Source organism: Pan troglodytes, chromosome 15 (genome assembly GCF_028858775.2).
Source record: "Pan troglodytes isolate AG18354 chromosome 15, NHGRI_mPanTro3-v2.0_pri, whole genome shotgun sequence".
Taxonomy (NCBI): domain Eukaryota; kingdom Metazoa; phylum Chordata; class Mammalia; order Primates; family Hominidae; genus Pan; species Pan troglodytes.
The window spans coordinates 97,394,694-97,414,109 of record NC_072413.2 but is presented as its reverse complement, the minus strand read 5'-3'; the positions used below and the strand labels follow the sequence as shown (position 1 = coordinate 97,414,109).

General features: G+C 43.6%; 1 protein-coding gene across 11 annotated transcripts in view; it reads left to right on the top strand.

The window, feature by feature from the left end:
* The window catches only part of SETD3 (SET domain containing 3, actin N3(tau)-histidine methyltransferase), an 85,980-nt gene extending 67,976 nt beyond the window's left edge, over window positions 1-18,004 (top strand). For 8 of the 11 annotated variants that reach the window (XM_063793124.1, XM_063793123.1, XM_063793122.1 and 5 more), the window contains 6 exons: window positions 64-178; window positions 6,547-6,621; window positions 7,768-7,934; window positions 8,826-8,911; window positions 12,849-13,009; window positions 13,980-15,356. In XM_063793124.1, coding sequence (XP_063649194.1) covers window positions 64-178; window positions 6,547-6,621; window positions 7,768-7,934; window positions 8,826-8,911; window positions 12,849-13,009; window positions 13,980-14,426 — 1,051 coding nt within the window. In that variant the 3' untranslated portion in view covers window positions 14,427-15,356. Of the gene's footprint in view, window positions 1-63; window positions 179-6,546; window positions 6,622-7,767; window positions 7,935-8,825; window positions 8,912-12,848; window positions 13,010-13,979; window positions 15,357-16,543 lie in introns of those variants that run through there. The other 3 variants (XM_063793126.1, XM_054666285.2, XM_016926710.4) reach the window with 1 other exon arrangement.
* Window positions 18,005-19,416: the final 1,412 nt, after the last annotated feature.

Sequence of the window (19,416 nt, the reverse complement as noted above, 5' to 3'; positions counted from 1 at the left end):
TACTTCTTACTGCAATTGGCTTTTAAATGTTCCAACCTTAAGTCACTATTTATCTTGTTATAGGTGGGCAGTCTCTTCTGTTATGACGAGGCAAAACCAAATTCCCACAGAGGATGGTTCCCGCGTGACCCTGGCTCTGATTCCTTTATGGGATATGTGTAACCACACCAACGGCCTGGTAACGACCTCTTCCCCTGTGTTGTGTTGAATCTGGGAGGCTGTTGTTGCTAAGCTTTGGGAGGGGGCTGTTATTCCACCTACCCATCGTACTCCCCCCTGTTGCCTCCCTCCAAAAGGAACAAACAAAACCGAACCGGCCACTCCTCCCCACCGCCCACAAATAGAAGCTGGTATTTTTCTTTTACTGCATTGACTAATACTGAAAACTGGGAGCTTGAATCTTATACCATTTTCAAAAGCCACAGTGAACTACATGTGTTTGCTAAGCCATAATTCCAGCCTCAACATTCATTTTCTTATCTTATTGTACCACAGACTAAACCAAAGTTTCTTTTTACTTATTCTCTTTAAAATGCTCATTTATTGGGGGAAAAAAATCATATTTCTCATTTTCCCTTTTGTGTCTTCTTTTCTTTGCTGACACTCTGTTTCCAGTTCTGTACCTTTGATTCTTTCTTGTCCCCGGTCCCTTCCCCTGATGGGCTGACGAATCCCTGGCCATGTTTATGAACCTGTGTTTGTTACTTGCTTTCCCTGGTGCTGTGGGGCGGGAGGTGGGGGCTCATGCCTTGGGCTCCTCGCCCTTGACTGCAGGAGTCAGCTGGCATCATCATACCTGGGAAGCCTGGGGAGGAGGAAGTTGTATTATTATGGTCCCCCACAGCTGGGAAGAGGTGGAGGCAGGCTCTGTTTCTCCACATTCTTCGGATTCCGGGCAGCAGCATAGGTGAAGCGCTCTGTGCTCTGTGAGAGGGTTGTCTGATAAGGATTTCCTGATATTAGTAGGCAGAAGTATGATACATTTCAGATCATTTTGAAATATCATACTTTATACTAGTATACTGTTTGATTAGGTTTTATGTTCATCTTTTCTCTGTCAGCTTTCCTTGTTATTAGCAGTATTATAAATAGAATAAAGAAATGCCGTGAATGATTATTTCACATTGAATTCCCTGGAATGGCCAGAACACACGTAGTGTGCGCCAGACACTGAAGACAGAATATCCTAGTGCTAATTTGGGAAGGTCTAGCAACAAGTATGTTCTTGAATCTTAAAAGTATTTAAATTGTGGCAAGAAAGAATAGTTCCATTTTTATAATTACATTTTGGCCTTAATTTAGATATGGTTAATTTAATTAGTAATGAATACTAAAACATAATAGCATGTTTTATAACTTATTTTCATTAATGAATATAATTTTACATTTTTTGTTTTGTTTTTCTTCAGAGTTATTTTAAATTGACCGTAAGCTTGAAATTTAAGAAACCTTCAAATAGCTTTTAATATCTGACTGTAGTATTTTTCTTCTTCTTTTTTTGAATGAGATCATTTGTTCCCAAACTCAATTGATTATTAGAGTTCTTTTTAATAAAATTAAAGCAATAATGCTTGGCTTTACTCTAAACAAACAAAAAGAATTAACCCAGGAACCTCTGTAGCAAGGTGAGCAGTGCCCTACCCCCAGCCCCATGGTCCACCTGATGGTGTTGAGGCCGCCACCAGGCCACCGTGGTCCCTAGCGAAGCTTCCATCCATTGGCACCTCACACACTCATCTGCACATTGGTTTTTGTTTAGCTTCCATGTAAATGGGATAAAACAATTCCTTTTCCCCTACCAAGTGTTAAAAAAAAAGAGGTTAGTTTATCTCAAAATAAAGAAATTGATGACAACCAATGCTGTGTTTTCCCTAATACGACTACATACTTTTTAACCTACCACAGTCCTGGCAGAAACATTGCTAACCTGTAGAAGGTTTATTCAGGATGTTGGTACTTTGTCTTACAGTGGTTATGTTCCTGACATTCTGCACTCTGCGCTCTTGTTGAACTGTTTCCCATTGTAATTATAAGATCTCATGGGAAATTTACTGGAGTAGAATTTAAGAAATTCTATTTTTTAACACTACAAAGTTGTTTATGATATATATTACAGTTAATGTCTTTTTAAAAATAAAGTCTTGAAATCAAGGCTTGGCTTTTAAGACGAGATTTTCTTTTTTGTGTGTGTCTATCCTGACGATCATCTTCTTATTGTCAGTCTACCCTGACTATCACTCAGGGAGTAGGTAGAATTTGTAACCCAGCAACGCTGTCTGCTTCTAACAATATCCCAAAAACCTGATTATGGTAGTAGTAGAAACAGAAGAATCAAGTCAGTAACAGTAATTCCAAACCAGTGACAGCAAGGAAATGCTAAAGAAAGTAAGGGGCTGGATGAACACCTAGGCTAGAGATTCTGGTGAATATAAACTAATTTCCTAGCCACTCAGAGAAATAAATGTAGGAAGGGTTATAAGGTGTGGTACTAAGCTGGAAGAAACAACACATCTTTATATCTTGCATGATTTGTTCAAACTTAATGTAAGCAGCAGGTTTCCTTTGTTGAGGATTTTTCGGTTGATATGACAAGGATACTTCTAAGTGACTGTTAGACAGCGGTATTAGTTCCCATACAGAGAGTATGTTGGAATAATCAGTGCTTGCATTTGAATCTGCGACTCTACCGGGCGGGATGAAAGGGCAGCTGGAAATTCAGGCACAACGGAGGGAAGTTCTTTTTCAAGGTCCTTCTGTTTGTGTATTGAAAAAAAAATCTAAAACATTTATATTTAGATGAGTCTTACAGTCTCAAAAGCCCATTTTTACAATAGCAGACAAGTCTCTCCGAACAACCTGTCCCCCCACACCCTCCGTGCACACAGGTCTGACTCACCTCTGGTTCCCTGCTATTCTTCAGACACCAGAAGATTCCTTCGCTCTTGCTGTCGCCTCTGCCTAAGACCCCCCATTCCTTAGGCACTTACGGGACTCACTCATAGACCTCCTCCAGCGTGGCTGCCCTGAGCACCCTGTGTGGAATGACTACGCCTCCAGCTCATCCGCCCTCCTGCCCTGTCCTGTTACGTTTCCCTCTATTGTCCAGATCCGCTTGTTTCTGCCTTTTTAAAAAATTATTGTTGGTTCACCCCCCCGCCTCCCATTAGAATGGAAGATCCATGAACGCAGGGTGATTTTGGGGGAGGGTCTGTTTTGCTCATTGCCATATCGCTGTGGTTTTTAATGAATTCATGAGTGGTGAATAAATGAGTGTAAAAGCCCCATGCCTAGGAAAAAAGATCAGAAAGAAATCAACCAAAATGTTAACGTGATTGTGATCTTTTTTCTTTGTTTCTTAGAAAATATTTTCCAGATTTTATTTGATGAGCCTGTATTACTTTATCCCCCCCATGAAATCAATATAATGCATATTTGTGGAAGAAAATCTGAAAAACACAGAGAAGAAAATGTAAATGGTCCTCACTCTGTTTCCATCTTAGGGATGTGTGTGTGTGTATATCGTGCTCTTCCTCCTGTGTTACTTTTAATATGTAAACGAAACTAGAATACAGCTGTGCACCAAGTGTGCCATTGAGTTACCAAGCCAGCCACAGATGTGAGTGGTGTGCGCTGCAGACAGGTGGTGGCTTTCAGGGAGCAGGGCTCCATGGAGCTGCTGGAGGCTTCCACTCCCTGCTGGGTTCCTCCTCCAGCATTGCCAACAAACTCCGGCTGCCACCCGCTCCCCTCCCCCGGGCACACTTGAGACTCCTGTGGGGCTATTCTCAGTTCCACTTGCTTTTATATATACGTATATATATAAATTTTTTTCTCCCTGTGTCTTTTCCACTAGATGTCCCTATGGGTAGGGACTGAGACTTTTCATGCCATTTTCCAAGTGCCTCGCTTAGGGCCTGCCATAGGATGGCACTCAATATTGTAGAAGGGAAGTTAGCTGGCAGTGTGGGAGGCAGGAAGCGGCACGTGGAGCTGGGCGAGGAGGAGGTGGAAGGACCCTGTCCTTGCTTGACATCGGGAGGCTGCCCCTGGACCAGCCCTGGCCTTCCCAACCCCTCCTCTCCTAGTCTGGGCTTCAAGTCAGACCTGGTCAGCGTCTGCAGATTTCTGGGCGTAGGTGGTAATTTCCTGGGGCTCCTGCCAGAAGGCCCTTGCTGAGCAGTGGGGTCCTTACAGCCTTGGAAGGCCCCTCTGCAGGCCCACCCTGGGAGGGCTCTGCTCTGAGAGAGTCCTCTAGAAACCTGGCTTCAGGCAAGGGAGGGGCGAGGCCTGTGCTTCCGCCTGCGCTTCTTTGCACTGAGACACACTTTTGATACCGTCCTAGAGGAAGTGTTTGGCAGTGCCACCCAAAGAAGTTAGACACTCAGCCTCCAAACATTCTGACCCTTGCTGAGAAAGGGCTGCAGACCGGGGCAGAATCCCAGCCTGTTTGCCTGTCAGGGATGCTGTGGACATGTTAAACTATTTCTTGAGCTTGACGTTTGCTGAGAGTGGGAAATATCTGTAAAATACCCTTAAACACCCATAATCCTTTCTCCACAATCTCCCTAAATTTTCTCTTCCTTCCCCTAACTTCCCTCCTGTTTGTGCTGCTGGCAGGTCCCTGTGTACCTGTACTGCCAGCACCCTGGGAGTGCCTGGACTCCCTCCTGGGAGTTCATGATATGGGCAGCTTCTCATTCCACTTTGTTGTCAAGGTGATGTTTTGGGGTCAGAAAAGTACATCCGATGTTGGGCAGGAACTTCATGGAGTTGATTTTCATTCAATTGAAGTGTTTAAAATGTTCTGCGAGTGAAATGTTCTAGAATACTTGGCTTCATTTATTTCTCATTGCTGCATATTTATCACTGGTCTTTGCAGATCAGAAGCATGAAGGAAACTTAGACATATGGTTAATAAACCATATTTATTCTTGGGATATTGAGTTTAAAGATTAGTGTTACATGGCCTTCCATCCCAAAATGCCATTCCCTAGACTCAGAAGTCATCTTTTGAATCCAAGCTATTGATGCCTTATTAGCAAGGAGCACTTGTAGCTGCTGTGAATCTTTGATTCTCCAGGATAAAATGAGTAGGTCAAAAAGTAATCAGTGACCATCGACAGACAACCTAAGAGATTGGGCGCTGCTCTAAAAGACAGGACTCTGAGAAGGAGGTTTTAATAGAAGCTGGGGACCCTTTCCTTTCCCCTGGGGGTTCATGCATCACGTGAATATTCTCAAAAGACCACTTCAGGTTTTAGGTTCTGTGTGCTGAGCACTCGGGACACAGAGATCAACAAGGGGCTCCAGCTTCCAAGTCTGACCGACGGGGAGGCAGGTGCACAGATAACGTGACTTGGGCTGGAGCGCATAAGGACTGGGCTGTGGGAGTGCACAGGAGGGCAGGGTAAGGAGGGGCTTCCCTGAGAAGCCAGGCCACAACAGGAGTAGAAGGTAGTGTCAGGCAGGAGGGAACTGGGACGGCAGGTGGGTGGCAGTTCCTGAAGCTGGAGGGAAGCGTGAGCCGCCTCCTTATTCGGCCGTGCTCAGGAACTTGGGGTTTATTCTGAAGGCAGAGCAGAATCATAGGAAGATTTTGAACAGGAGAGTGACATCGTACAATTAGCAACTCCAGAAGGACAGTATTGGATTTTGAGACTAGGTTCCAAGAGTTGGAAGGTTTTTGCAAATAACAAGCTAGGTGAGAAGGAATAAGGACTGTAGCCATGCAGAGGAATGAGGAAGAAAGTCCAAACAGTATTTACAAGATGAAATGCTGACCAGGTGAGACGCGAGGGTTTCCTTGTAACTTGTGTGCTGAGGCCATGACATTGGCTGACCTTCACTAAGACAGGGGAGCTTAGAAGGAGACGCAGGTTTGGGGTATAATGAGAGGATTTTCTATATTTATTTGTAATGGACTTAGAAACTCTCACATTGTATTTCTCAGCAGAAAGAGAGGGCATAAAAAACAGCAAAGTTATTTTATTTTGCCTTTGTATGCTTGACAGTTTTAATTTCTTTAATTCAGAGCATATATCCATAATTCAGAAATAGAGCTTTTCTTTTCCCTGATTCTTTATCCAATGGAACACCCACTTGGGTTTCTTAATGGCCAAACATTAGATAAAGATAATACTTGCAAATGAATGAGAGTAGTGCAGATCATCAGTGAACAGAAAGGAGGCTTAGGTGCACCTGTGGGAGGCGTGGCCTGTGGGCTCACTGCCCTCACTGCCACCAGGGAGGCCCAGAGGCGATTATGTTTTGTTGAGTCCAGCAAGTGACAATCTATATAGTCTCTTTATCTAACTGTACTTCCTTTATTTCAGGTATGTAATTTTCCATAATCATCTCTGATATAACTAGAGTTAACCTCAGTGCTCAAGCAGTTCTTTGCCCCATTTTCCAAAGCATTCACAGATGCCACCTTTTGAGTACCTTGGGATCCCCTTTTTCCTCTGATTGCCAGAAACAAGCTTGTAGATTAAGTGAGATGTGCGTGTGTTTGCCTCACCATCATTTCCTTCCTCCTCCCCGGGCTAGATCACTACTGGTTACAACCTGGAAGATGACCGCTGTGAGTGTGTGGCTCTGCAGGATTTTCGGGCTGGAGAGCAGGTGGGTCTCGTGGCATCTCACAAAATGTGAGCCAGCCAGTGGGCACTAACGTTAACACCGTGTTGGTAATCTTAAAAAGGAACTTAACTTAGGGGAAAAAATGTGGAATTCACATTGAGGATTGTTTTTCTGGAACACATCTTGAGACCAGAACCCGCAGTACACATATTCACTTGTGCTTTACTCACTTGTGCTTTGCATTGTGCTTTGGGTCCACAGAGAAAAAGATTTAAACAGAGTTAGTTGCACTATTGGCCTAATATTTGTAAATATTTGTAACACTGTTAACTGAAAATAAAGTGTGTTATGACACTAAAACAATGTTTAACATTTCATAAACTGTTGCCTTTATTTTTTCTACTGATTAGAACTTTATAAGAGTATTTAAGGGGGCAAAAGCAAGGGAATCTGTTGTCTTATACTTTCATTTTAATCTCTGATTTTTTAATCTAGTAGTTTGGGTGGGAGGAGGGGTAAGCCTTTGGGTGAGTTTGAAAATACGTGTCTATAAATTCCTACATTCTATCAGTCTGCACCCAAGCAGACGGTACAGTCATGGAACTCACATCCATAATTGACATTCCAGTTGAGACAAAATGAAAAATACTTGTCTAGCAAAGTACTCATCTGTTCCTTCTTCAGAAAAGTTTATAAACCCACCTGCCAGGTGCAGGATTAATTGCCACAGGATCTAGAAATAAGTTTCTGACAGATACTGCTTTTCAGTTCCAGAAAAGACCCTGCTGTATTAAAAGGACAGGAAGAACTTGGTGAATTTTAAAATACAGTCTTATAGTAATAGCCTTGCTGTCCTTTGGAAGGAGAAGAGGTTTATAATAGAGGCCTGGTGACCCCAGGTCACCTGGGGTCCTTTGAGTACTAGTAAGGCCTTGGGTGGTACTTTCTCCTGGCCTCCCCTCTCCTCTCCACACGGTGGTGGAAGTGGGTGCTTGGTCTCAGACAGTTTGGAAAGTTGGGAAAATTGCACAGCTTCACCCTTGCAACCTATACCAAACAGGTGTATCAATACTTTCAGCTATTTCGTGTCTAAATGTAAAGTAGCACTAAGCCTCCGCCCTGCCCTGTGTTAAGAATACATGCCAAGTTTGTCTAATGCCCTTTTCTTTTTTCTTTACTGCATCTCAGATTTACATTTTTTATGGCACTCGATCCAATGCAGAGTTTGTGATCCACAGTGGTTTTTTCTTTGACAATAACTCACACGACAGAGTGAAAATAAAGCTTGGAGTGAGTAAAAGTGACAGACTATACGCCATGAAGGCTGAGGTCTTGGCTCGTGCCGGCATCCCCACGTACGTAGAAAAACATCGGTTGGCCCTTTCCTGCAGTACTTGAACTATTTCCAGTTGCATAGTGTTTAATTGGTGTGTTAATAAAACTTCTCTCCAGTAGTTTGTCTTAATCCGTTTATCCCCGTGGCACAGCAAATTTAAGCCATGGCGACGCTTGGTGGCTTACCAGCGTTTTCAGGTAAACATAATTGTGTCGTTGGGCGCATTCACAGTCAGTTCTGGGGGATATGGCCTGAAATCCTCATTAAGTTAAATAACTACTTTCGTATCATTCATGTCTTTCACCTTGAAAAGGTTAATGGCCTGGATCAATTTGTTTCATTTAATTCTTTGCTACCATTAGTTTCTGTAATGAAGTCATGATCCTCAGTGATTTCAAGAATTTCTAGTTAAGTTCTTTAAGATTTTCTTGCATTTGAGGCATAAAATGATAAAGAAGACAGGAATTAGGATTCATTAGTTCTCCAGGGAATAGAGGAACCATTCTTAATGAAAATGGATTATGCAGACCTTTTTTTTATTGAACTTGTCAATATTTGATTAATGATTAAAGTGTGAACTCAACATAAATTATTGTTAACACTTTTTAAAAACCATGTGTATGTTTAATTTTTGAATGTATTATGTGCAACCTGAGATTACAGCTGTTAGGCTCTAAGAAAAGCTTGTGAGGATGGTCTCCAATTCTGGATATCCACTTGCCTCCGCCCCAGCCTGCGGCCTTTTGCAGGGGCTGAAAATCGTGCTCACAGTTGAGATGAGGAGCTTGAATGACCCATTCCAGCTCAGCTCTCCTTGATAACCACACATGCTGTAGACTTAAGGAATCTCAGTTTGGAGCAAGTGGGTAACCGCAGCAGGGTGACTGATCTTGCTTTCTGCTTTTATCAGTTCCAGTGTTTTTGCATTGCATTTTACCGAGCCGCCCATCTCTGCTCAGCTTTTGGCTTTTCTCCGAGTATTCTGCATGACTGAAGGTAAGTCATTTCAGGAAAAAAGAGATGTTGACTTTTTTCTTTTTAAATCATGAAAGTGTAAAGCATAGGGATTCAGATTAAAGGTAAAGTGTATTAAAACTACAGTACTTTTGGGAAGAGACAAGATGCAATACTGGAGAAAGAAGAAATAGATTTGTTTTACCCTAGAAATGTTTTATTAAATCCTCGATGTGTTGTCAGTATTAATTTGTAATACGCAAATAATTCTCAACTGCATTTGAAGAAAACTTAAAACATCTTGGATGGGGTAAATATATCAAAATTCTACATTTGTAGCCTGACAGAGCCTCATTTCACTCACGGGGCACTAGTCTTTTTCACTTACATAGAGCAGTTCAGGATCAGTTGATGCTGTGATGTTGTGTAGTCAGCTGTGGCATACGTGGACCGTAGGACTTTATTTGTTAACCTACTCTGCATTCTAAATCTGAAATTGCCAGCAAGCATTTTAATGCCAAGCATCCTGTTAGAGTAAATAACATTGCAAACAGAATCTGTGTAGAACACAAAATGTTCCTGGCTACAGCCTCTTATTTCAGACCCAGAAAGAGTTAAGTATTTGTATTGAGCATCTACTTTTATATTAGCTTAAAACAAGTCATTTGGGGTTTCTTATGCTGAGATTTGACCTCTCGTGGTTGTGTTTTTATTTTTCATCCTAAAATGTATCTTACAAATTTCCTGGTCCTGAGGTTTCATTTTTAAGAGAGAGAGAGAGAGTGTGTGTGTGTGTATGTTTTGCCGTTGTTAACTACCTTAAATCCTGTACAGAACAGTCTGAGTAGGAATGAGTAAATGAGTGTTTGAGTGAGTGAACAGACGAACAAGTGTTCTGGAAGGAAGCTGCCCAAGCACTTCCTTGGTCGGAGGAAGCAGTCATGGCCCATGTGGGGGAAGCTGCTGTGCTCAGCGGTTGCTGGCTTTGGTTTTAATGTCTGGATCCAGGGAGCAGTGCAGCACAAGTCCAGGGCTTGACGTCACACTGGAGGCAGAAAAAACCTAGTCCTGAAACAGGAGAGGCAGTTCACACACCAACCGCAGAACCCAAACTGAGATACAGTCATTGTTCCTCATAAGCAACCCTGTCGCTAGATTTACGGTTATTCAAGTGGGAGCTTTTGGTGCTTTTTGTACTTGGGTAATGGTTCATCAATTCAATTTAATGAACACGAGTTAAGGGGTTAACTGTGAGCTTTTCTTGCATATATATGGATACAGAATTGAATGTTGCAGTTCATATACTCAAGGAATTTATAATTAAGAGAGGTGATGGTGATGATATTCCTTGAATTTGTGAAGCATTCACTGTGTGCCAGGCATGATGCTAAATGTGGTACATGCTCAATTTTAATCCCATCAGCCTTGATTGGTAAGTGCTCCCATTTTACTGATGTAGATTCCACTTCAAAGAGGATAAGTATTAGCTGGGCGTGGTAGCACGTGCCTCTAGTCCCAGCTACTCGGGAGGCTGAGGTAGGAGGATTGTTTGAGCCTGGGAGGTGAAGGCTACAGTAAGCCAACCCCAGCCTGGGTGACAGAGTGAGACCCGGGTGGGTGGGGAGTGGGGGAAGAGTATAAAGTTGGCTGGATGCTGTGGCTCATGCCTGTAATCCCAGCACTTTGGGAAGTTGGAGGATTGATTGAGCCTGGGAGGTTGAGGCTGCAGTGAGCCGTGATCTTGCTACTGCACCCCAGCCTGGCCAACAGAGCAAGACCCTGTCTAAAACAAACAAACAAACGAACAAACAAACAAAAAACCCAAAGAGGATAAGTAACTTGGCCGAGGTTGCTCAGTAAGCAAGTGATGACCCTGACTTAGAACCCACCTCTGTTAACTCCAGAGCCCATGTGCAGGACATCCCACATTGCTCCTGCTGGTTCACAGATAACATAGTACATGGAAAAAAGTCTTAGTGCTCTAGGGGTCTGGAGGAAATGGCATTCAAGTTAAACTGTGGAGCTCAGCGACTGTTTGGACAAGGTAGAGCAGGAGGGGAGGGGTTTGACTGAAGACCTTTAGCATAGGGAGGAGCTTGAGCAGGAGCTAGGGAGAGAGGGTGGAGGGCACTGGGCTCTGTACCCTCCGGGGTGAGCACACACTGTGGTGGCCAGAATGAGGTGCAGGGATAATTTGCAGGCCCTGTGTGCTGGAGGAAAGCTTAGGAGGGCACCTGCTGCAGGAGCTCCCGGTCAGCTCCTGTGCTGCAGGCAGGCCACATGCTACATTGTCTTACTCCCCTTTTTGTAGGCTTTATTTCTCCAGAAATGTGAAATGAATCCAGTTTCACTTTTAAAAAGTAGCGGAGAGAAAGCTCTGCCGCACACCTGCAGCTTCCATCATTGCAGAGTGCAACTTGGGCAGATTGAGGAAGGAGATGAGGGAAGGAAACAGTAACCTTCATACTGGGGGCCTTTGAAAAGAACTTTCAGCCACTAAGAAAGCTTAAAAAAACAGAACTTCCATGTTGTATGCAAAGAATATAAAATGACTCAAAACTAAAAATCCTGAATTTTATCATGATCTTTACTAACAAATAAAAGTTAATAAACTTTTTTGAACATTAGATAGCTTGTTTTCTTAAAACTGCTTGAATCCTTTTAGGTCTGTTGATTCTCTTTAGTTCCTCTCTAGTCATAGACAATTTGTCATGTCAAGACAATTGCTGTATCTTTGAATTACTCTAGCTAATACTAATAAAAGTTTGGTTTGCTGGCAGCCGCAGTTCTTCAGTTTGAATTGTAAATAGTGACAGCTGTGGGGCATTTTGCTCTGAAAGAGACACTGTCTCCTAATCACATAAGAAGCATGGGTCTGTTTCTTCAGCATGAATAGGATCGGCTTGTTTTGGTTTTGGAGATAATGTGCCGGGAGATAAAATGCTAAGAGCAGTTGCTGAATGCTTTCCTCTTCTTAAATGTATTTGGAGATAATTGAGATGTTCACTTGTGTGTATTTGTAATTCCTATTTAAATTCCTGACAAGTGAGAGAGATGGGCATATTTTTCATTAACTAAGAATTTTTTTTTTTTTTTTTTTGAGACAGGGTCTCACTTGGTTGCCCAGGCTGGAGTGCAGTGGTGTGATCACAGCTCACTGCAGTCTCCACCTCCTGGGTTCAAGTCATCCATGCACCTCAGCCTCTTGAGTAGCTGGGACTACAGGCATGTGCCACCACACCTGGCTAATTTTGTATTTTTTGTAGAGATGGGGTTTCGCCACATTGCCCAGGTTGGTCTCAAACGCCTGGGCTCAAGTGATCCACCTGCCTTGGCTTCCCAAAGTGCTGGGATTACAGGCGTGAGCCACTGCGCCCGGCCCATTAACTAAGATTTTGATGGCGCTCCTTATGTTAGCACTGTTTGATTTAGGCTCTTATTTCTTTCAGTTTGTGGCTTGTTACGAACGTGGCTTAAATAGCTTGGTCAGGTCATCTACTAGAATAAGTGCCAATCAGATTTACAGTTATGGGCTTGCGGGATTGTTGTGGCTCTTGTTCCTTTCACTGTTTACATCGTTCACCTAAATGTCTTTTTTGACTTGGTGTGACGGAGCTCATGGCTAGCAAAAGGGGTATTGTCAAAATAAGGGGGTACATGGCTGTAGATTGTCTTTAAAAAGTATCTTGTGAGACTGTCTAAAGGCTCTCAGTGTCCCTCATAGAAACAGTGAAAAATGGAGTGCTACTGAGGCTTGATCTGGATTCCACATGGAGAGGCCTGACCTGGTGTTGCTCCCCAAAACTTAGCTCTGCTCTACTTTGGAGAGTCTAGGAGTGGCCTGGCCCATTGCCTAGGGACAGCTTTTACCGTGGGAAAATGGCGTTGTTGGAAACAATATTTTCTAAGGTGGATTGCTTGTTCAAATGAGGAGTGCTATGTTTTCCTCCTAACAGATTGCCATTTGTATTTCTTGTAGAAGAACTGAAAGAACACTTGCTGGGAGACAGCGCTATTGATAGAATCTTCACCTTGGGGAACTCGGAATTTCCTGTTAGCTGGGACAACGAGGTCAAACTTTGGACATTTCTTGAAGATAGAGCCTCACTTCTTTTAAAAACATATAAAACAACTATTGAGGTAATTACACTAAATAAATGAGGTTTTGAACTTGTTGTGTTGTTAAGATGTTTAATGAGGCTTGGTGCGGTAGCTCACGCCTGTAATCCCAGCACTTTGGGAGGTCGAGGCGGGGCGGATCACGAGGTCAGAAATTCAAGACCAGCCTGGCCAACATGGTGAAACCCCGTCTCTACTAAAAATACAGAAATTAGCTGGGCGTGGTCTGTAATCCCAGCTACTCAGGAGGCTGAGGCAGGAGAATCGCTTGAACCCAGGAGGCGGAGGTTGCAGTGAGCTGAGATCTCAACACTGCACTCCAGCCTGGGTGACAGAGCAAGACTCCGTCTCAAAAAAAAAAAAAAAAAAAAAAAATTTAATGAAAGATTTCTTGTTAATTCTAAACTACTGTAATAGTTTAGCAAAATGATTGCATTTGAAATTTTCCATTCATTTCCCAAAAAATCATATTTAGGCATTGTTTATTAGAAGATACATTTTTAAAATTATTCAATACTTTTTTATAATTTCTAATTCACGTGATTTCACAAACATGTTTTCATTTGTGCTTTTCAAGTTCACGACTGAGCCACTAACTTCAAATACATCTTTCTCATTTATTTGTTCCTTCACTGATGCCATTCACCCACGTGCTGCCCTGGGGCTACATCAGTGCCCAAGATAGACAGGATGATTTTTAAATCAGTGAAGTTCCCTGGCAGATGGGGTAGCACTGTTTGATTTAGGCTGTTCTTTCTGGTTTTGTAACATTTCCATTGAGATATAATTTACATACAATGAAAGGCACACTTCTGAAGCGTACATTTTGATGTGAGTGTCTGGTCATGCGACTATCTGCCCAGTCAAGTGTTAGAACCTCCCGTCACCCCAAAAAGTTCCCTCATGTGCCCATCCCCAGCCGTTGTGCCCTCTGTCTCTATAGTTTTGCTGGTTTAGACTTCTTGTAATTAATTTTGCTCTTGTTTTCCAGGAAGATAAATCCGTCTTGAAAAACCAGGATCTTTCTGTTCGTGCAAAAATGGCCATCAAATTGCGCTTAGGTGAGAAAGAGATTTTGGAAAAAGCAGTAAAGAGTGCAGCTGTCAACCGGGAATACTATCGCCAACAGATGGAGGAAAAGGCTCCGCTTCCCAAATATGAAGAGAGTAACCTTGGGCTGTTGGAGAGCAGCGTGGGGGACTCGAGGCTCCCCCTGGTCTTGAGAAACCTCGAGGAGGAGGCTGGAGTGCAGGATGCCTTGAACATCAGAGAGGCAATCAGCAAAGCAAAGGCCACAGAAAACGGGCTTGTAAATGGTGAAAACTCTATCCCTAATGGGACCAGGTCCGAAAATGAAAGTCTCAATCAAGAAAGTAAAAGAGCAGTTGAAGACGCCAAAGGATCTTCTTCAGACAGCACTGCTGGAGTTAAGGAGTAGCTCGAGGTGAAGCTGGATGGGGGATCCAGTGGAGCAGGAGTTGACGGACAGTCGGTTCACATCGCTGTGTTTCCTTGTTAACATTTTTCTTTCTGCAGAGAGGAAGATATGTTTTTGCTGCTTTATATAAAAATGGTTTTTTTAAGTTATTTTAAAAATCTAGCTTCCCTTTTTGATTAAGATTGCCATCTTGCTTTTAGGCAAAACAAACCAATTAACAAACAACCACAAGAAAGGGAGAAGAGGTACCTGTGGGAGATTTTGCAGACCTATTGTGGGTATAGGTATTTTCTTCCTGGGGAAGAATTCAGTTCCCGTCTCAGCTGTACTTTTGTGGGCCTGTCATCTTGACGACCAGAATGAAAGCTTGCTCTGCCTCCTGCCAGCCAGAACTGGTGGCGGGACTTGGGGATACAGCGTGAAGGTGGGGAAGTTGCACAGCAGAAAACAGAATTGAAGTTGGGAAACTCTAGAGTTGGGCAAAATGTTTGGTTTTTTCTCTTAAAAAAAAAAAAACCCCATTACCAAAAGAAAAGGTAAGGTGGCAACCTTATTTTTAATAGTTTGAAATGATGATAATCCTAATTATATAAAAATATATATATAAACACACATATATATAGTGATTTCTAAAGATTTGTTTACTTTTGTGTTTTGTTTTACTGTACTAAGAACTTGTCCTTTCTCCTTGAATCAAAGTAGGACATGCATCATCCTCCTAATTTTAAATGTTGGCTCTGATTTTAAAGTGGTGCATTTGATTCCAGCCTTGGTAATGGAGAGTTTGCAAACACACAGCGGCCCACAGCTTCACGTGGTGGTGTGCAGTGTGAGGCAGCTCCTTGGCTTTCCTGGTTTTCACAACAAGCTAGAGATTTTCAAAGCTACACTTTTGAGTAAAAACCCTTATTAAAAGAAAAACATGATTAATATTTTTGTCTATTCCTTTTTTTGGAGTGGGACAGGCCCTGTGAGTTTAGCTTTTACACAATCCATCTTACTGCCCAAGCATTGTTGGAACCTTGACCTCCTGCCCTGGGCTGTGCTAAGCTGGGGGCTACTGAGACATAGCCGTGGGGCCCAGAGGCCTGTAGGAGCCCCCCTCATCAGCCTGCCCATCTCTGCAGGCAGCGGGAACTCAAGAAAAGGAGACCTTAGGATTTAGGGGAAGGAAAAGGTTGGGACCATGTCCTTGGGGTGGGAGAGGGATCTGTCTCCTTCTGCCACCAGTTTTCAGGTTTACTGATACCAGTTTTTCTTTACCACAAATTTTCACATTGTCTCTGATGTCCTAAGTACACCGCTGATTTTGAAAACATGAATTATTCCCCCAACTGTTTGATAAATGCTGCTGCAACACAGGTCGTCTTAAGGATGCTCTGGGAGTTTCTCTTGGGGAAGACATAGCTCTGCAGATCAATTGCCTAATCCCCCCTGACAGTTGAGGTAAATTTAACTCTTTAAGGCGTTGCTTGCGTTGCTCAGCAGGTTAGTTTACCTGCTGCACTGGGCGCTGGAGGCAAGCTTCATGTCTGCGTGAGGCTGGGACATTTCCTGGCGTTGACACCTGTACCTTTCCTAGCTTGTTGATGTATACCAGGAGGAAGCATGTGATTGCCACCTCTCGTATCAGCTTTACACCTGGGATACCTTACCAAAAATATTAAATAGTCTGTAAAGCTTAGTGTTAATTTCTAAAAGGCAATAGCATTGTAGTACTTGAGTTTCCGACTCTAGACGCCCCAGAGCCTTCTAGAACTTTGATGACCAATTTGTCCATAGAATTATCTTCTTATAGGATTAAAAGTTTCCAAGCCTAATAATAAAAAATCTTTTTTGAAAACATATATACAGTTCAAACATAAAATAACATCATGAGACAGCTGGGTTTTCAAACTATTCCCCGGCAAAGTTCGAGTTCCCGTGGAGCTGGGATAGCGCCAGACTGGAGTCGGGATCCCAAGCTCCTGTTCCGGCACCACCTTTAATGGGTGTTGTGTTGTCGGTTCCTGGGACCCAGTTTCTTCATTTACTTGTGAAAAGAATGGTACTAAATTGTCCAAAGTCCCTGCTTAAAAATTTAGCAGCTGTTTTTTCTGTCATTTCTCCATTGACAGATTTGGTCGTTAAGGTTATTGGATCAAAAAGAGATGAAGTATGCTTCCAGTTGAGAACAGCCTCTGCATGACATAAAAATGGCGCCCACAAGAACGGAACTGTTTTGATGTCAGAAGACAGTATCTATTGAACAGCATTACTTTCCTGAGTTGGGTAGGATTGCCCTAAAATGACTCGCAAAGGCAGGCGAGACCACAGCACACATTAGTCATCCTCGTTGCCCCGCTGCGGTTCGGCAGCTCTAGTGCTGCCTGCACAGACACTTGGAGCTACAACTTAAGCATTTGAAAATTGAGGGAAAGTGATTAAATTGGCATTGAAGAACCCTCATTGCCATCTGTCATGAAAATAGACCTTTCTCTCAAATCATTTTAAAGTTTACTTTCTTCTGAATGCTTTTGGATAAGAGGCTGTTCAGGCTAGTTACTGGAAACATGCCAGGCTCTGCTTCTGTTTCATTAGCTCTGTGTGTTATTTGTGTAAATAGCTAGCAATTAGATTTCACCGGCCTAGAAAAACCTCCCTGTTTTTCATGTAAACTGGCAATTGATAGGTGGTTTTTCCCCAGTAGTTTCTAGAAGAGGCTCACTAAGAGATGTCTGTAATTTTTTTTTTTTTTTTTGAGAGATGGGGTAAGACATTAAAAATAGTCCCAGGTTCCCAATATACAGAGTTATGCTAAATTAAACCTCCACTTAAAAATGAGGGAATCAATTTTCTGTAAATCATCAGTTATATTTTCTTTTTTCTTTTTCTTTAAGACAGAATCTCACTCTGTCTCCCGGGCTGAAGTGCAGTGGCACTGTGTCAGCTCACTGCAACCTCAATCTCCTGGGTTCAAGCAATTCTCCTGCCTCAGCCTCCCGAGTAGCTGGGATTAAAGGTGCCCACCACCACACCTGGCCAATTTTTTTTTATTTTTTAGTCTCACCATGTTGGCCAGACTGGTCCCGATCTCCTGACCTCAGGTGATCCGCCTGCCTCTGCCTCCCAAAGTGCTGGGAATACAGGTGTGAGCCACTGCACCCGGCCACCAGTTATATTTCCTTGGTGATTAATACGTACATTGTAGGAGCAAAAGAATAAAGCCAGTCCAATGAAAGTGCATGTGACTTGAGCTCAGAACCCAAATGGCACTGACTGTGAAGAAAATAGGGAATGATAGTGGTGGTTGGTTTGGAGGGTACTTTGTGGAGAGCCCGGATATGACAGTGTTGACGGTAACCCTAGCTGAAGTGAGCAGCTGCTTCTGCACCGTGCTCGTGTTATTATTGATCTGGCAAAACAAATGCGTGTAATGCGGGAGAGCTGCTAACCTGACCCAGGAATTTGACTCATTTTTATTTAAATGTCAATTTGAGGTGGGTGTAGGATAGGATCCAGTAATGTCATTAAGGGTCACCCTACTATTTTAATCAGCAGCCCCTTATCTAATATATTCCTAAAATTCTGTGTATAAATTGAATTTGAATAACTTGAATCGTATTTAAATGCACTGGCAAATTTGTTATTTAAATGAAGTTGCCCTGCTGGTCCTGGGTGTGCTTGGGCTGGAGAGAGGAAGTCTTAGCAGGGACATGATCTTCCTGTCTTCACAGATTTGAAGAGCTGTCGCCTGAAGGAGGGGTGAGACTCATTCTGGGTCTGCAAAAGGCACAGCTAGGGCCAGGGGTTGGGTGGCGGAATTCAGCCAAGGGAGGGAGCACTCCCTAACGCCTGCTGGGAGAGAGCACATGCCTGCTGCTCTGGAGGTGAGCAGGCGTGGCCGTCGGGGTGTATGGACCACTGAGACCTGGTTCCAGGCGTGGGATCCTGGGCCAGTTGTTAGGAGCTTCTGTCACCCCCTTCAGGGAGCCTCACACTCTCTACCTCAGCAGTGCCGGGTGCGTTGAAAAGCTGCGTGCCGCGCCTGTACCTGTTAAACAGCCAGTGAATGCTTGTGATGACCAGACTAAGCCGGAGCCACTCCCAGGAAGCAGGAGATGTTCCTGAGACTGGGGATAGCAAAATCATCCATGCTCTGCCAGCAAGCAGCGTGCGTCATCTGTCCATTGATTTGGGAACCTCAGCCCTGGACCTAGCAACAGTTGTGTTCTTAGTGGAACACAGATTCTGTGGGTAATTCAGACTCAAGAAGCCCTGCCCTTGAGGCACCGAGGCAGACGTGTGAACGGTAGGCGTGGCAGAGCGTACCAGGCTGGGTGAGCGGGTGGACCCACGTGCTCTGGTGGCACGTGGCTGGGCTTAGGGCTCCGTTTGTGAGATATGGAGGTGGGGTGAGCCCTTGAGGGTAAGGAGGGAGGCAGGGAAGAACCAGCCACGCACAGGAGGGGCTGAGAAGTTCAGGCTTCTTGGGGGGAATCCAGCGAAGATGCTGGTCACTGGTTCCTGACTGCAGTGCTGGTGCCCCGGTGCCTGCAGGGAGAGCACGCGTGCAGTTGTGCCGCTCTCGTAATGGATGGACTTCAGGAGGGCGCCTCCCGGTGATTGCTGCTCCCTTCACAGATGCCACCCTTAGTAGATGCCTTAGAAACAAGGTGAAAGGACTGGGAAGTCCCTGTGTGTGGACTCAGTAGCAGTTTATGGAGGTGGGAACCTTAACTCAGGTCATGACACCACTGTCCATCAGCTCTTGGTCTTTATTTAACAGCCTCGTGATACCCTCTCACTTCTGGGCAGCTTTTCTTGGCCCAAATGCAGGCGTATCTGTGTGTGCACGCACATGTGTGTCACCTATTTCTGTATAAACCTACTTGGTATATATGAGCACATACATACACACATATGAATACATATATATGTGTGTGTATAGAAAACTTTCCCCAAACTCATATTCTTCCCCCTTAGGCAACAGAGAAGCTCCTCAACATGG